General features: G+C 43.6%; 1 protein-coding gene and 1 pseudogene across 7 annotated transcripts in view; both read right to left on the bottom strand.

Annotated features, from left to right (window-relative positions):
• Nucleotides 1-3410: 3410 nt before the first annotated feature.
• LOC114640910 lies at nt 3411-4027 on the bottom strand (annotated as a pseudogene).
• A 1250-nt stretch (nt 4028-5277) lies between these two features.
• The window catches only part of Xpnpep3 (X-prolyl aminopeptidase 3), a 52130-nt gene continuing 41418 nt past the window's right edge, over nt 5278-15989 (bottom strand). For 4 of the 7 annotated variants that reach the window (XM_028789858.1, XM_028789859.1, XM_028789860.1 and 1 more), the window contains 3 exons: nt 13663-13840; nt 11480-11600; nt 5278-9644 (listed from right to left, as the gene is read on the bottom strand). In XM_028789858.1, the coding sequence (XP_028645691.1) occupies nt 9478-9644; nt 11480-11600; nt 13663-13840 (466 nt within the window). In that variant the 3' untranslated portion in view covers nt 5278-9477. Of the gene's footprint in view, nt 9645-11479; nt 11601-13662; nt 14217-15989 lie in introns of those variants that run through there. The other 3 variants (XR_003714205.1, XM_028789863.1, XM_028789862.1) reach the window with 3 other exon arrangements.

The following is a 15989-nucleotide window of genomic DNA, read 5'->3' as shown; positions in this document are numbered from 1 at the left end:
TTGGGTGCCAGCCATGAACACAGTATATACATGCAGGCAAAAACACCCAGACATCTACAATATAAATATATTTGTATGAATATAAAATAAAAAGAAATCTTTAAAGATGTGTGCCACTATATTCAGCCTAAAGATTAATTTTTTTTATGCTATCCATGTGCAGGCGCCCTTGGAAGCCAGAAGAGATTATCAGATTCCCTGTAGCTGGAGTGACAGGACGTTATTGCTGTCCACCGTGAGTACTGGAAATTCAACTTGGGTCTTATGCAAGACCAATCAATACCTGCTCTTTACTGCTGAGCCAAGCCAAATCTCTGGTTGGCTGCCCTTTTCTATTAGAGTTGAGGTCTTTTTCCCAAGTTAGCCTTGAACTGGATCCTTGGATTTGGCCTTTGAAGTGACTGGGATTAGAGGCAAGGACCTATTCCTCTGGCTAAGGTCTTTTTTTTTTTTACACATACATTTGTGTGTATGTATGATGTGTATGAATGGCTTGCATGTGGACCTCAGAGGAGAACTTGCAGAGGCTGCTTCATTCCCTTCACATGTGAGTCCTGAGTTTCAGCCTGAGGTCCTCAGACCTATGTGGCATGTGCTTCCTGCTGCTGAGCTATCTCAATGGCTCCATTTCCTCTTACATTTGACTAATATTCCACTGTAGCTGCTGTGTTGTTACCTTTTCATCTGCCAACGGACATTTGGGTTTTCCCAAATTTTGGGGTATTGTGAACAATGTAGCTATGGATTTAAGTATATTCAGATCTTAAGTTATTTTCTTTGTGCATTCAGAACTGGAATTGCTGAGTATATGTTATTTACTCTTTTGAGAAACTGACAGAGTTTCTTCAACAGCAGACTTCTTTTTTCCCCTAAGGCTAGCTGTCATATAGCTGGGGCTGACCTTGAACTCCTGATCTCTTTACCTCCCAAGAGGTGGGGTTAGAGATGGTCTGTGGGAGTGGAATCGTTAGGATTCCTGCTGTAAGACTTCATGCAGCAACCAGTCCTACTTACTATACACTGTGGTCCTGACTGAGTAGTGGAATCTCTTAACTAGAGACACTAGTTCTAGTCATCTAGTGGCCCAGAAGATAACCATCGTAGAGGCTGCCTACCCTTAATGCATGTAGCATGTTAAGAAGCATGAGCAGGCATGGAGCAGTAAAATCTTTAACATCTGCAAAAGCATACATTTGTGTATATAAGCGGTGGGAGAAACGGCTCAACAGTAGTGAGTAGTGAAGCTCATTGGTTCCCAGGGTCTGTAAAGCAGCTTCCAACCACCTAACTCAAGTTTGAGGGGATCCAACATCCTCTGTGACCTTCTTGGACACAAGACACACACGAACCTTACATACATACATGCAGGCAAATACTCATACACATAGAATAAAAATAAATAAATCTCAGGACTGGAGGGATAGCTCAGGAGTTAAGGGCACTGGCTGCTCTTTCAGAGGTCCTGTGTTCAATTCCTAGCAACTACATGGTGGATCTTATGGGATCCAGTGCTTTCTTCTGGCATGTATGCATACATGCAGACAGAGTACACTTACATAGAAATCCGTAAACTAAAAAAAAGAAATCTAAGAAAATTCTTTAAAACAATATAAGACCTATGAAATAGAAACTTAAGGGTTCTTTGGAAAGTCGGTTGGATGGTGTTTTGCTGGGACAAACATGTGAAGGAATGCTTAGCTGAAGTGGACGCAGGTGAAAGGCTAAGGCAGACTCCGGAAGGAACACGTCACTGAAGCCGACACAGGTGAAAGGATGTTCTGCTAAAGCACACATGTGAAAGGACACGTGATGAAGGGTTCTTTGAAAATGATACGCATGCATTCGTCTGCCCTACATTGCACAGTTGAGCTACATTTGAGATTTCAGAGAGAGAAACACACCCAAAAACTTGCAGGGTGTGCGGCAGTTTCTTGCTGCCTCTTCGGACTTTGGCTGATTGGCAGAGTGATGTCAGCTGAGACAGATGCACATCCTGAGACAAGACCCTGGGAGGATGCGTGATGTTTAGAGGGATATTATAGGACTCAATGGACAGTGATGGAGGCTGAGCTTGGCTTGCTTGTAGAGCCAGCCGTGCAATGCTTGTGGGTCTCATGTCTTAGCTGATCTTCACTTCCCTGAGAGAGGCACAGCTGAGAACTTCTGGCGTCCCTCAGGATCCCCACTTCTGATTCCTGCAGAGGCTGACTGAGGCCTGGCTGTCTCTGCTAAGCAGTGCCACAGCTGCTGAGTCCTTTGCTATCCCGATTACTGAACTGGACTGCTGGTGTATCGGTGAAGTGTTTGCGAGTGGATCGAGCTGCCGCTGTTGACCTGTGAACTGAACTGCGGATTTCCAGACAACACAGACGGGAGTTGCTCCAAAGAACCATTTCTAGACAGATCCACTTCCCCTGTACCCTTTCTTTTCTACTACCTTTGGTGGGTGGTGGGCTACAAGAGAAGTTAAAGTGTTTTAAGAACCATCATTAAGGACTGGAGAGATGGCTCAGCCGTTAAAGGCTAGGCTCACAACCAAAAATATAAGAACCATCATTAAAAATAAGCCTTAAAAAAAATAGTTACAGACCTGTTTGTTTGTTTGTTTGAGACAGTTTCTATGTATAGTCCTGGCTGTCTCAAAAACCTAAAAAAAAAAAAAAAAGGAAAAAGTCATTACATGTCTGTAAAATTTTGTTCATACACTTTCCTATTTTAACTTACATAATTAATGCATTCTCTCTACAAGTCCCATGTACTTAACCCCTAAGTCTCCCTAAGTTTATGCCACTGTGCCATACACACATCTTTTGTAGGACATGGACATGGTGCCAAGCAGCAGTTGCATTTGGAAAGCTGAGGTAGGGTTTCCATGGGACCCATGGTTGAAATGTCTCAGAAAGAAGTGTCTTTGTGTGTGTGTCAGGACATGAAGAATATGAAAATGTTATTGTGGGGCTGGTGAGATGGCTCAGTGGTTAAGAGCACTGACTTCTCTTCTAGAGGCCATGAGTTCAAATCCCAGCAACCACATGGTGGCTCACAACTATCTGCAATGAGATCTGATGCCCTCATATGGGTGTCTGGAGACAGCTATAGTGTACTTACATATAGTAAATAAACAAACAAACAAAAAAGAAAATGTTATTGTGAATCTCTAGAATGTGTCTGATTTATTTTTTTGAAACAGGGTCTATATAGTCCTGTCCTGGAACTTGCTAGTTACACTAGGCTGGCCTCAAACTCACAGAGATGTTCCTGTCTCTGTCTCCCATGTGTTTTTGTTGTTGCTATTTTTTTTTTTTTTGTTAGTAGAATCTTTTTTTATTCAGAAAAAAAAAAGACCAAAAACAAAAAAAAAAAACCAAAAAATAAAAATGAAACCCAAAACCAAAATTTTCCAAACACACACAGGAGGGGGTATGGGTAGGGGGAGGTATCTGTCCGTCCAGCCCCAGCCCCCAGCCCATGTGGTTTTGGCAGCAATAAGGGAAATGGGGTAATGGCCCAAAAAATAATGGTGTGTGTGTGTATGGAAAGAAGGGGGTGCAAAAGCCAAAGGGAGCGGTGGGGGAGGGGACAGATGAGGTCAGTACTGGGAACGCCGCAGGTGACAGGCCATTTCATAACATTTCTTGTTGACCAAACCACCGTGGACACCTTCTTTGCCCATCAGCAGGACTAGCGTCTTGGCAGTCTTGGTGACAGTGACATTGAAGGTGGGGGCTCCTCCAGTGCTCTTGGTACGAAGATCCATTGTAAATTCCCCGTCTTGCAGCAGTGAGTCCCGAATCACAGAACATTTCTGGCCCCCAAGTGTCAGCCCATTCATGAAAAAACTTGACCGGTCTTTGCCTACCAGGACACCAACCTCAGCTGGCGTAATGCTAACGAAGGTCTTCCCGGGGACGGTGGCCCAGACGGAGGGCGAGTCCTTGTAGCCTACGATGGCCGCGTCCTGACAGGTCCCGTCCGCCATAAGGCTGTCGATGTAGGCGTTCCACCGGGCCATGGCGCTGCTGCTGGGGCTGCTGCTGGGGCTGCTGCTGGGGCTGCTGCTGGGATCGCGGGCTGGACTCGGGCTGGCGGGCGGGGGAAGGTAGAGAGCTCGGGGCACGCGCTGCCGTCCGGAACGCGGCTCTGTTAGCTGTGCAGCAGCCCTCGCACCGCCACTCGCTATTTTAAATTATGTGTCTGTGTGCCCACAGAGGCCAGAGGTGTCAGGTTCTCCTGGAGCTGGAGCCACAGGTGACCGCTGGCTACACTATGTGCTGTAAGGATCCACTGAGCCACCTCCCAGCCCTGAGTCTCAGATCTTTAAAGGTTTAAATATCCATAATTTTGCAAATTAATCATACTTCCTTACAAGAATCTACTTCTCTACGATGTTCAGGGCAGTGGCCTTTAAGTCACGAGAGTTTCAGCTTACAAGGCTTCTTGTGTCTCCTCTAGAAGCAGGATTTTGTTACGTAGTTCATATGACCCAGAACTCAAAACTAGTGATCCTCCTGCCTCAGTTCTCTCCTAGCTGGGTTTGCAGCTGAGTGGCATCATGCTAGGCCTGACATGGACTGTCAGGAGCCCTATGGGTCAGTTTTGTAGTCAATCTTTTAATAGACTAGATCAATCCTATTGTTTTCTCCTCCCTTCAGACAATGATCTTACTGGATTTACTGTTATCCTGCTGCATACCAGTTAATATTTAGTAAAGCAGAATGTTCTTTTTTTTTGTTTGTTTGTTTTTGTTTTTTGAGACAGGGTTTCTCTGTGTAGCTCTGGCTGTCCTGGAACTCACTCTGTAGACCAGGCTGGACTCGAACTCAGAAATCCACCTGCCTCTGCCTCCCAAGTGCAGGGATTAAAGGCATGTGTCACCACTGCCCATCGAATAGAATGTTCTTAATGTCAATCTATAAACTTTACTGTCTTAGTCATTTTTTTTTTTGCTGTGGTGAAATATTATGACTGAAAGCAACTTACAGTAAAGTTTATTTTGACTAACATTTCCAGACAAGGGTCCAAATGGTGGCAGGAAGATGCTGGTTGATCTTTTTTGTCTACACACAGGAATCAGGGAGAGAACAGGAAGTGAATTAGGGCTATAGCCATCATAGCCCACTGCCAGAAACACTTCCTCCAGCAAGGTTCCACCTCCTAAAGGTTCTGTAACCTCCCAAACAGCACCATTAGCTGGAGAGTTCGCATGCATGAGTCTATGGTGACAATTTTCATTTAAACCATCACAGGCTACAATAAAACAAACACACCATACCACTCTGTATTGTTTTATAGTATATTTTAAAAATGACAGTAACAAATGCATTCCTCTTATTTGGGAATGAGATATCCATTTTCATTGAATAGGGCCTTAAAAAAGTAACAGTATTTTGTCCAAACAGAACTTATATAATTGCACAAAAGCCATACAAAGCGTTAAGAAATGTCAAACAAGATTGTAGTTTCTGGTTTCTGGTGGGCACACGGCCTGTGGGGCCTGAAGTCCAGGGGTGACCCTAGAACCCTGACCCATAAAATACTGATAGTCAAAGCTCCTTGGTGGCCAAAGAAGCTCCCTTCCCATGTGGATTCCACTGCAGTGTTATGAATATACATGATGACATCATCACTTTTTCAGCACCAGGAACATCTGAAAACACTTCAGTTTAAAGATCTGCTAAGGTCTACAACTTACATAATCTGCTCAGTTTGGGGCCTTAGATGCCACTTCAGGAGATTAAGAATAAAAACATTAGCTATGCAGTAAAACCTTCTTCTGTACAGGGTTCTTTATGATACCATTAGCTTGGGCATCCACTTAAACGTCTTTCTTTCTTTTGAAACAGTCTTTCCAGATAGTCCTGGCTGTCCTGGTACTCGCTATGTAGACCAGGCTGTAGAACTTCAACTCAGAGATCTGCCTGTCTCTGCCTTATGAGTGCTGGGATTAAAGGCGTGTGCCATTACCTCCTGGTTTAGTAAGTGGTCCTGGCTTCATCTCTTCTCCTCTAGTCAGCGATGGTAGACGGTTCCAACTCAGTTCCAACTGTTGAGTTGGCAGGGAATTCTGGGACTCTGTTACAAAACTTTCTATTGCAGTCTCTGTATTATTATTTTCATTTTTTTGAATCAGGGTCTTAATCTGTAGCCCAGGCTAGTCTTGAACTCATAACAATCTTCCTGCTTCAGTCTTGTAAGTGCTATGGTTACAGGTGTGAACTACAATGCCTGGGTGCAGTCTGTTTGCACAGTAAACATGCACCAGATGCTGAAATAACCGCATAAAACCATGTGACACTGGGTACCCAGATAGGGTACCCTTCATTCAAATGGTTATATTAATAATACAGCCATCTCTCTCCAACCCAGGGAAGAAAACTGAGCCGAGGATGTAGTTCAGAGGTGCAGAGCTTATTTAGCATGTCTAAAACACTCCTGTATTCAATCCCAGCATTATAAAAAAAAAGTTACTGGCTGTGGTGGTAGTGCTGGTGTACACCTTTAATCTCAGCCCTTGGGAGGCTGAGGCAGGTGGTTTTCTTTCAGTATGAGATCAGCCTGGTCTAAATGGTGAGTTCCAGGAGAGACTCTGTATCAAAACCCAAACCAAACACCAAATAGCAAACTAACAGGTAAAAAGACTTTAAGAGGAAAGACTGGAGCATACATGCACAAACCACTAACTCTAGAAACATGAGGTATAGTTAGGTTACTCTGTGTGACTCCCTGCTCGCTCGGTGAGTCTCATTGCACGTGCTGGTGTACACCTGTAACCCCTGCAAGGCCTCACACATCTGACGCAGCTGAGGCATGGTTCTGATAGTCAAACTGAAAGGTTTGGCTGCCAAGGTTAATCTGGGACTCAATGGATAGCAGGTTGGACCATGGATTTAATTCACCAGAATTCCATCAAAGCCACCCTAACCATCAGTAACATCTCCAGAACTTGACCGTAATGTAAGTAGAAGTTGGTTTCCTCTCTCACTCTGCTATAAAAGCAACCCAGACTTTCAGCTAGAAAGGTGAGAACTACAGACGATGACTTACAGAAAAAAAGTTACTCCAAGGGAAGGCACAGAAGCCAGGTGGGTGAGAAGCCATGGTAATGGATTCATTCTTCCTTCTTTAAAAAGTAGGTTAGGTCTGAGACCTGGAAGATGGATGGCAGGCAGAAAGGACAGACTCTGGGTGGGCAGCTTCCACTGCTACAGCCCTCAAGAGAGATTGACAAGGCCTTGTGGGTGAGCAGAGGGTCACTTGTGTCCTAATGTTTAGTTCTCATACTACCTTTGTCCCCTGGTAGTTTCTAGGTGTACTGTAAATTTTCTTTTTCTTTTTTTTTTTGGTTTGGTTTTTCGAGACAAGGTTTCTCTGTGTAGCCCTGGCTGTCCTGGAACTCACTCTGTAGACCAGGCTAGCCTCGAACTCTCAAACTCAGAAATCTGCCTGCCTCTGCCTCCCAAGTGCTGGGATTAAAGGCGTGCGCTACCACCGCCTGGCGTAAATATTCTTAAGATGTGTCAGCCACCTGCACTGCAGAGACTGCCTGCTAATCTTCTAGCTTCCACTTCCCTAACAGAAATATGGGAGGTAGGGGCAGATCCCACAAACCTACTGTATTTACATTGTAACAGTTGGCATGTTTTGTTTATCATGGGTCTATACACACTCAGATGTAAAAGAAGTCAACACACTAGCTCTTAGGGCTGCCCTCTATCACATAAGCTCATTTTATTTTCGAGACAGGGTTCCTCTGTGTATCCCTGGCTGTTCTGGAACTCTATCTGCAGACCAGGCTGGCCTTGAACTCAGAGATCTGCCTGCTTCAAGTGCTAGTGTTAAAAGCCCAGCTCACGGAAGCTTTTGGATCAACCATTTGTATTCATCTGGCCCTGACCTGCTCACCTTGCAATCTGGGTTGTACAACTGAACCCGATGCTCTATTTTGGGAAAGAAACATGGCTCTGCCACTGCCTTGCCATGCCATCCCTAGCATTAAAGAGGTGGATTGTATGGTATTCACAACTACTGAGTGCATTCCATATATTTAATTTTATTGGTAGTGCAGGTATCTAACACAAGACTGTAGTACTCTTTGTTTTGTTTTGATTTTTAGATAGGGTCATCATAACGCCATGGGTGGCTTGTGACTTGTTATGTAGACCAGGCTGGTCTGGGCACTGACCTTATGACGATATTCTGTATCCAGAATGCTGAATTGCAGGCACTAGCCACTATGTCCATACTGGGTTTGTCATGCCCCCCCCCCTTTTTTAAATTAAAGGGAGGTTTACTGGGAAGCTACTCTCAGGCAATTTCACTAGCCCCAAGGATTGAGGCCAGGGGAGTCACCATGGAGCATGGGAGAGAAGAAGAGGTATCACACTGATTTTGACAATACATGGTTGCAAGTAGCTACATGGATCAATTCATTAAGAACTTATAAAGAACAGAGTGGTAGTAGATAATGCTTTTAAGGGAGGCAGGAGGCGGGTCTCTGAGTTCGAGGCCAACAGACTGAGTTCCAGGGTAGCCAGGGCTACACAGAGAAACCTTGTTAGAAAATAAACAAATAAACAAACAAATACCTATAAAGGTGAGCTGGGCACGGTGTAGGAAGATCAATAATTTGAGGCCGGCAATAATTTTATATTGAGTTTGAGGCCAGTCTGGGCTACATAAGCTACTGTCACAAACCACAGCAATCTATGAAGGACCAGAGACACATAGTGACAATTTTGTCTAAGAAAAGAACCTAAGAAAGACATGAAGGTGGACATTTGAAAAAGATCTTTAAATTGAAGAAAACAGAGCTCAAGGTCTGGATTTGTGGAGAAACATAGACACATTTCTTTCTCTTTCATTTTCTTCCCTAGAAGAACCTAGACACTTTCCAGGTCCTGTGTAAGCAAATGGGAAGAAAGATCCAAGACTCTTGTTGGCTGGCTGTGATGCTATATTCTGGCTGAAAGGAAACACAGCAGGATGTCTGTGTTCTCCGAGGCCTGGTGTGATGTTGGACCAGGAGGCAGAGGCCATGACAAGTAAGTACTGGCCACCTTAAACACTAACTGGTAGCTTTTATCAGAGACCGAAATGTTGGTGAGAAGCTAAACATGTGGGCCTCACACAACCGTCTTAGGATGTTAAGATGTTGTGGATCTCAGTAGAAGTGCAGGAAGGGATGAAGAGAGTTTTCTGTTGAAATGTGTGTGCTGGAATGCAGGGGTACATATAACCAAGCCCTTACCTTACATCCACATGTTAAACTTTCTGGATCATTAACTTCTCAGAATGAATGTCACTAAAGTCCTAGTAACAGATTATTCCAGACTTACATCTACGTAACATGAACATGTCCTTGCTCATCTGGTGGTGCAGTCCCCACGGCAGCTGTATCTAATCCCCACAGAGACACTGACTACTTGCATAGGCAGGGACCCAGTCTTGGACCTGGGTGCATGTGTGCTACAGTGCTGGTCAAGAGGTCCTGCTGCAGATCTGTTCAATGTCTTTCATCTCTTTGGGACAATCGGCAGAGAGGATGAGAGGTGAGTCCTGAGTCACCACTACATCATCCTCAATCCGAACTCCTAGACCTCGAAACTTCTCTGGGGCATCTTTGTCATCCTCTGGAATATAAATGCCTGAGAACAGAGAAGAGGGCTGTGGTCAGTGACAGTAACCAGTGGATCAGAGGCAAGTTCACCTCTGTTACAATGTCCTCATCTGTGCCTGATGGCTCTTCATGCACCGTGCACCTCAGAGCTCTGATAATTAGATGAACTACTGCACACAGCAGAGCTGTGTAGAGGAAGCTCAGTCAGGTGGCTCTCCTTAGCTAGGATTGCTACTGCTGTAGCCATTTTGTTTAGTAGACTACAGGCTGCATTCAACTATGATCTACCAACCATGACTGTCATAGTCTAGTGATTCAGGGAAGCCATTAATTTATAAATATGTTATACACAAAGGAACCAGCAGATTATGTAAATGTGTCTTTCCTTGCCTAAAAATCCTCTGCAGAATGGCTATTTAGCTAAAATACCATATGAAGTCAGCTGTGATGGCATGCACCTATACTTAGAAGGCTAAGGAAGGAGTATCAGTCTGGGCTAGATAATACATTTAAAGCCAGCTTACAATAAACAGTTAAGTCCCAACTCAAGAAAACTCCAAAAGTGAATTAGAAAAAAGATAAAATGTATTAAAACATATTAATAATATAGATGTATTAGCCAAAGCTACAGAAACTGTCGGGTTTTCCCCTCAGAAAACTATAAGGAAAAAGGTCTAAATGTATGTATAAGACATTAAGGGACTAGAGAGATGGCAGAGCAGTTAAGAGCACTGACTGCTCTTCCAGAGGACTAGTTCCAGCAACCACAGCACAACTGTCTGTAACTGTAGTTCTATGGGATCCAACATCTTCCTCTAGCCTTCACAGACAGTGTATACATGTAGTGCACAGACATTCACCAAGGCAGAGCACCCATATACATAAAATAAAAATAAAGATGTAAAAAGAAGATTAATATATGTTTGGAAAAGTCTCGACATCCCAGGAACTTTTTGTAACAGTCTCATGTAGCTGAGGCTGGCTTTGAACTCCCAATCCTCTTTTGTGCTGGGATTACAGGCATGCATCACTATGCCTGGTTTCCAGACCCTCTTCCTAAATCTCAAGTCAAACAGATTTCAGGTCTTTGAACAGTAAAGAACCTGCAAACTAGCTGGTCATGGTAGCTCACAGCTCTAATCCCAGCACGCAGGAGTCAGAGGCAGACAAATCTCTGAGTTTGAGGCCAGCCTGGTCTATACAGTGAGTTCCAGAAAAGCCAAAGCAACACAGAAAGGCCCTGTCTGGACAAACCAAAACCAACCAACCAACCAGTCAACCAAACAAAAGAACCTGCAAACATCCTCAGAAGTTCTCCAATAAAAAGCCTGGCAACTGTAGTTGCCATTACTAACTGGACAGCCTCCACCGCCACAGAGCAACACGACTGACTGCTTCTTCACAGGACAGTAAAAGATAGTCCTCAGTCAAAATGCACTTAATTTTCAGACTTTGGGTTCTGTTCTCATAATGCAAGCAGCATCATTTGAATAGTCAACTGCTAACCGCCTTTGCTCACACTGAGGTCATACTTTACTTTTCCACTCTGCCTAAAAGGCACTCATTTGAATCAGGCAACTGTCTGGGAGGATGGTGGGTAGTTCACTGTAGGTGGCAGGATGTTGCAACCCACCACTACTAACTGTGAGGCGATCATGAGTTGGCTCTCATAAAGGAAGGATTAAAAAAAGATTTATTTCTTAATATCAACTTACAAAAAGTATTTGCCATCTCTTGTTTATCAGAGGAGTCAAATTAAACAAACTGTGATGTTAAATAAGAAAGCTCTAGACAAACCTAAACATTTTATATTACGTAAATAAAAATAAGCAATGTATACTTTGGGGTTAACCCATGCCTTACCTGGTTCAACTGTGATCACCATACCAGGCTGCAGAGGGAGTGAACGAGGCATGTCTGGAGTGTCATGGACATCCATCCCGAGGTAATGGCCAACATGATGAGGGCAGTATTTTCGAGCAGCCTGGAAAAGATAATTACCACAGTGTCATCAGGGCAGTGAGCTCTTACAGGGAAAGCTGGCATGTATAAATCAGTGACATGTGATGTTAACTGTCCTTTCTACGATTTGTGTTTAACCTATCCTTGGACTAATGCTTAAGAGACCTGACAAACTGCAACTTTCTGGAGTGTGTGGTTTGTGGTGTGTGTGTGTGCAGGCCTATGAATGTGTCTGTGGAGGTAGAAGTCGATGGTGGATGGCTGCCGGTGTCCTCGTGTGGGTGTGCATGCCTAATGTGTGTGGCGAGAGAAGAGCTCTCCCTGTTCTCTCCTACTTCCTAGGCTCTTGGGACTGGACTCAGACCATCAGGCTTGGTGGCATGTGACTTTATACATGGAACTATCTTGTCATTCCCCTTGCCCCCCAAGCTGTGTGTGTGTGTTTTGGACTTCTTGATGAGCTTGAAGCTCATTGGTTGGCTAATTAGGGGGTGAACAAGTCCCCAGAGATTCCTTTAGTCTCTAGCTCCCAGTGCTGAGAGGCTGGGATCAGGCTGCTGTGCTCGGTCTTTTCATGTATCTATGTGTACTTTGTCTCTACCTCATGACCTTGGAGGCCTGAAGAGGGTATGAGATTCCTTGAGACTGTAGTTACAGACGGTTTTGTGTGTGTGCTGGGAATCTGAGTCCTCTGAAAGAACAGCCAGTGTTCCCACACTTTGGGCCATCTATCTAGCCTCTACACCTACCTTTTTATGTGGATGCTGGGGATCTGAACCCAGGTCCTCATGCTTGTTTTAGAAAGCACTTTACCACTGAACCATGTCCATGCCTGCAAACTGTTACTTCCTCAATGCACACTTAAACTATACTGCCTTCCATCCCACTGTCAAATGTATTATACACTGGCTAAGGAAGTTCAGTAATAACTGACAAAAGAAAATCATTTTTGGGTCAAAGTGTTGCTCAGTGGTATTTGCCTACCACACACAGTCTTCTGTTTGATCCCTAGCAAAGAGGGTGGGGACATTGCCTTTCTGGGGAAAGGAAGGACAGCAATGTTCTATTATCCTTACAATTTATATGTCTTAAAAAGGAAGACACAAAATATGAACACACACTTGAAATCCTAACTCTTGGTCTGTGGAGACAGGAGAACCTCAGCTATTGAGTTCAAGGCAAGCCTAGGTTACATGAGAACTTGCCCCCACCATAAATGAAATAAAAAAAAAAGAAGATATACTCATATATCTCTCTTGGGAAGCCTACTCTAGATACCCTAAGTATCCCATGTCAAACTATAGAGTAGGCATGATTTTGTGTTTACTGCTGTGGATAGTTCTATCAGTTAATTAAAAATTTGTTGGCTTGCTGGGCAGTGGTGGTGCACGCCTTTAATCCCAGCACTTGGGAGGCAGAGGCAGGTGGATTTCTGAGTTCGAGGCCAGCCTGGTCTACAGAGTGAGTTCCAGGACAGCCAGGGCTACACAGAGAAACCCTGTCTCGAAAAACCAAAACAAACAAACACCAAAAAAAAAAATTTGTTGGCTTGGTTCAGGGAATTTATAACTTCTTTTCTTTGCTAATAGGAATCCTGGAAATCTAAATTTGGAAATGGAGGATGCTTAATGCTTGTGTGGCTCAGGGTCTGCAACTATAATGGATACCATTACATTTAGGTGTAGAGAAAACCCATTAAAGATATGGCCCTTGGGAATTTTGCTAAGTCTCAATAGTGTAACTGAACCAACAGACAGCCTCCCTTCTGACCTCCAGAATCCCCAGGAAAGGATTAGGAGTTAACCTTCTCTCCTTGTTTGTGTTCTTCCTACCCTGCCTGTACAGACTTCATCTTGTTTCTGAGTACTGCACTGGCTCTACAGCAGGCAATGAATCAGAATGTGCTGCCATCTTCTGGCAAAAATAAGTACTGACTCCCTTTGTTTTAATCTATGTTAAAGCTAAATCCATTTTACAAAGAATTGCAAGACAGTGTCCAAGTCCCATTAGCTTTACTAAGCAGGGCAAATATTGAGTAGCATGTTGCTGGCTATTCTTAAGGACTGGGGTGAAGAGGGAGGTACCTTGAAGGTGCTGTCCTTGCTGGTCTTTGTGATGCCCAGGTCCTTGAGCTTCTGTCCCATCAGTGTCAGCATCGTGCTATAGATGTTCTCCAAGCTCATCCCAGGGGAGCACAGTGTCAAACAAGCTTTTTGGATTTCTAGAACAGCTTCATAGAGCTCTGCCTGAGGTGCGGTGAATCTAAGCACAGGAAACCCAGGAATGTGGGCTATGTATCGAGGAGTCAGGCCTGGCAGCAGTGTTTCACCAGCCAGCAGCTTGCTGGACCTTCAATAGTTTCTTAAGGTGGAAGTTTAGACATTACTGATTTAAACATTTTTTTTTTCTTTTTAATTTCTTCCTGGTGCTGCAGTTTAAACCCAAAGCCTTGTATATACCAGGCAAGTACTTACCATTTTCCTTTCCAGCTTAAACATTTAAACTTCTCAATTGGGCATGGTGGTATAGGACCCAGTAATCTCAATACACAGTAGGTGGAGGCAGGACTGTATCTCTGAGTCCAGCCTGGGCTACACAGTATGTTTGCAATAGCTTGGGGTACTTAGTGAGATCCTGCCTGAAAGAAAAGTCACACATTTTTGCTTCAGCTGTATTTCCCTAGTATTTACACATAGTATTTCCATTACTGTTCCATCAGAAATACACTGTAATTTATTTCACTGATGCCTTTTTGCTATTTTGTCTATTTTTTTTTTTTTTTTTTTTTTTTACAAGACAGGGTTTCTCTATGTAGCCCAGGCTGTGCTGGAATTCACTATGTAGACCAGAGCTGACCTCCAACTCAGAGATCAACCTGCCTCTGCCTCCCACGCGCTGGGATTAAAGGATGCACCACTGCTGGTGTTTCTTTGTAGCATAAGTTATGCAGAATTCAATTACTAGCTTCTGCCCTTTTCTTAATTAGAGCCTCAGAATGTAGGCTGGCCTTGAACGCTTTTTAAAAAAGGTAGTCTGATGTGCTTGCTGAGCTCCAAAGGACAGTCCTAGGACGGGGTGTTAAGTGCAGTAACTGCAGAGTCGTCCGTCACTCTAGCCCCTGAGCTTTACTCTTTATCACCTGCTTCAGCTTCCTGAGTCCTGGGGCTATAGAAGCACACTCCTACATCTGTCTCACAGTCAGGGTTTTCTAACTATTTGGAGATAAAAAAAAAAGATTTTGCAGTTGTGAACTGCCCCTGGAAGAAAAGTAATTCTTAATCACTGAGACATCTCTCTAGCTCTACTATTTGGAGATTTTAAAATATATTTTGTCAGTGGGCAGGATGGCTCATGCCTTTAATCGCAGTAGTTCAGAGGCAGAGGTAGGTAGATCTCTAAGTTCAAGGCCAGTCTGTTCTACAAATAAGTTCTAGGAAAGCTGAGGCCACACAGAGAAACCCTGTCTTGAAAAACAGATTTAGGTTCTGCAAACAAGAAATGTGGGGGAAATTCTTGAAGACAAGGAGCTAGGAAAAGTTGCCCTGGCTGTCCTGGAACTCACTGGGTAGACTGGGCTGGCCTCAAACTCTGGAGTGCTGGGATTAAAGACATGCACCATGGCTACCCAGCACAAAAGTCACTTTAAATATAAACCCTTAAGCTCATGAAAATAAAAACATGGAGAAGATATTACCATAAAAACATCAATCATAAAGGAGCTAAAATGATACATGGCTTCTTGACCTTTTGGCTAAGATCATGTGTAGAAAACTGAAACAGCCAGATATTGCCGGGCAGTGGTGGCGCACACCTTTAATCCCAGCACTTGGGAGGCAGAGGCAGGTGGATTTCTGAGTTCGAGGCCAGCCTGGTCTACAGAGCGAGTTCCAGGACAGCCAGGGCTACACAGAGAAACCCTGTCTCAAAAAAACAAAACAAAAAAACAAAAACAAAAAAAAAAAAAAAAAAAGAAAAAAAAAAGGAAACGGAAACAGTAACATTCATACAAACAAAACAGACATCAGGATGAGTGTTGTCAGAAGTAAAGCAGAATACTGATGGTAATGACAGTGGTTATAAGTGCATAGATTCCTAAAACAGCTGCAAAACACACACAGCTAAACTGGAAAGATTAAAGAGAAATGAACAATCACATACAGTCATTTTTTACAGTCTTCTTAATTTATAGGACATGTGTTCATAGAGATCACGAAATCTTCCTGTAAAATGATGTGCTGAGTACCTTCAGGCTACGTATTCCTTTAAACACATATGAACATTTCTCTGGCTGTAAAACTAGTCTAAATGGATTTCAAAAGGTTGAAGTGTTGTGAGTATGTTCTCTGACTACAGTGCAATTAAATTATAAAAATTGTAGCAAGCACTGAGCCTGTGAGGTAGTGATATATAT

Source organism: Grammomys surdaster, unplaced genomic scaffold (genome assembly GCF_004785775.1).
Source record: "Grammomys surdaster isolate TR1022 unplaced genomic scaffold, NIH_TR_1.0 125852, whole genome shotgun sequence".
In the NCBI taxonomy this organism is placed as follows: domain Eukaryota; kingdom Metazoa; phylum Chordata; class Mammalia; order Rodentia; family Muridae; genus Grammomys; species Grammomys surdaster.
The sequence above is the reverse complement of the archived record's forward strand: the minus strand, read 5'-3'. Positions and strand labels throughout refer to the sequence as shown.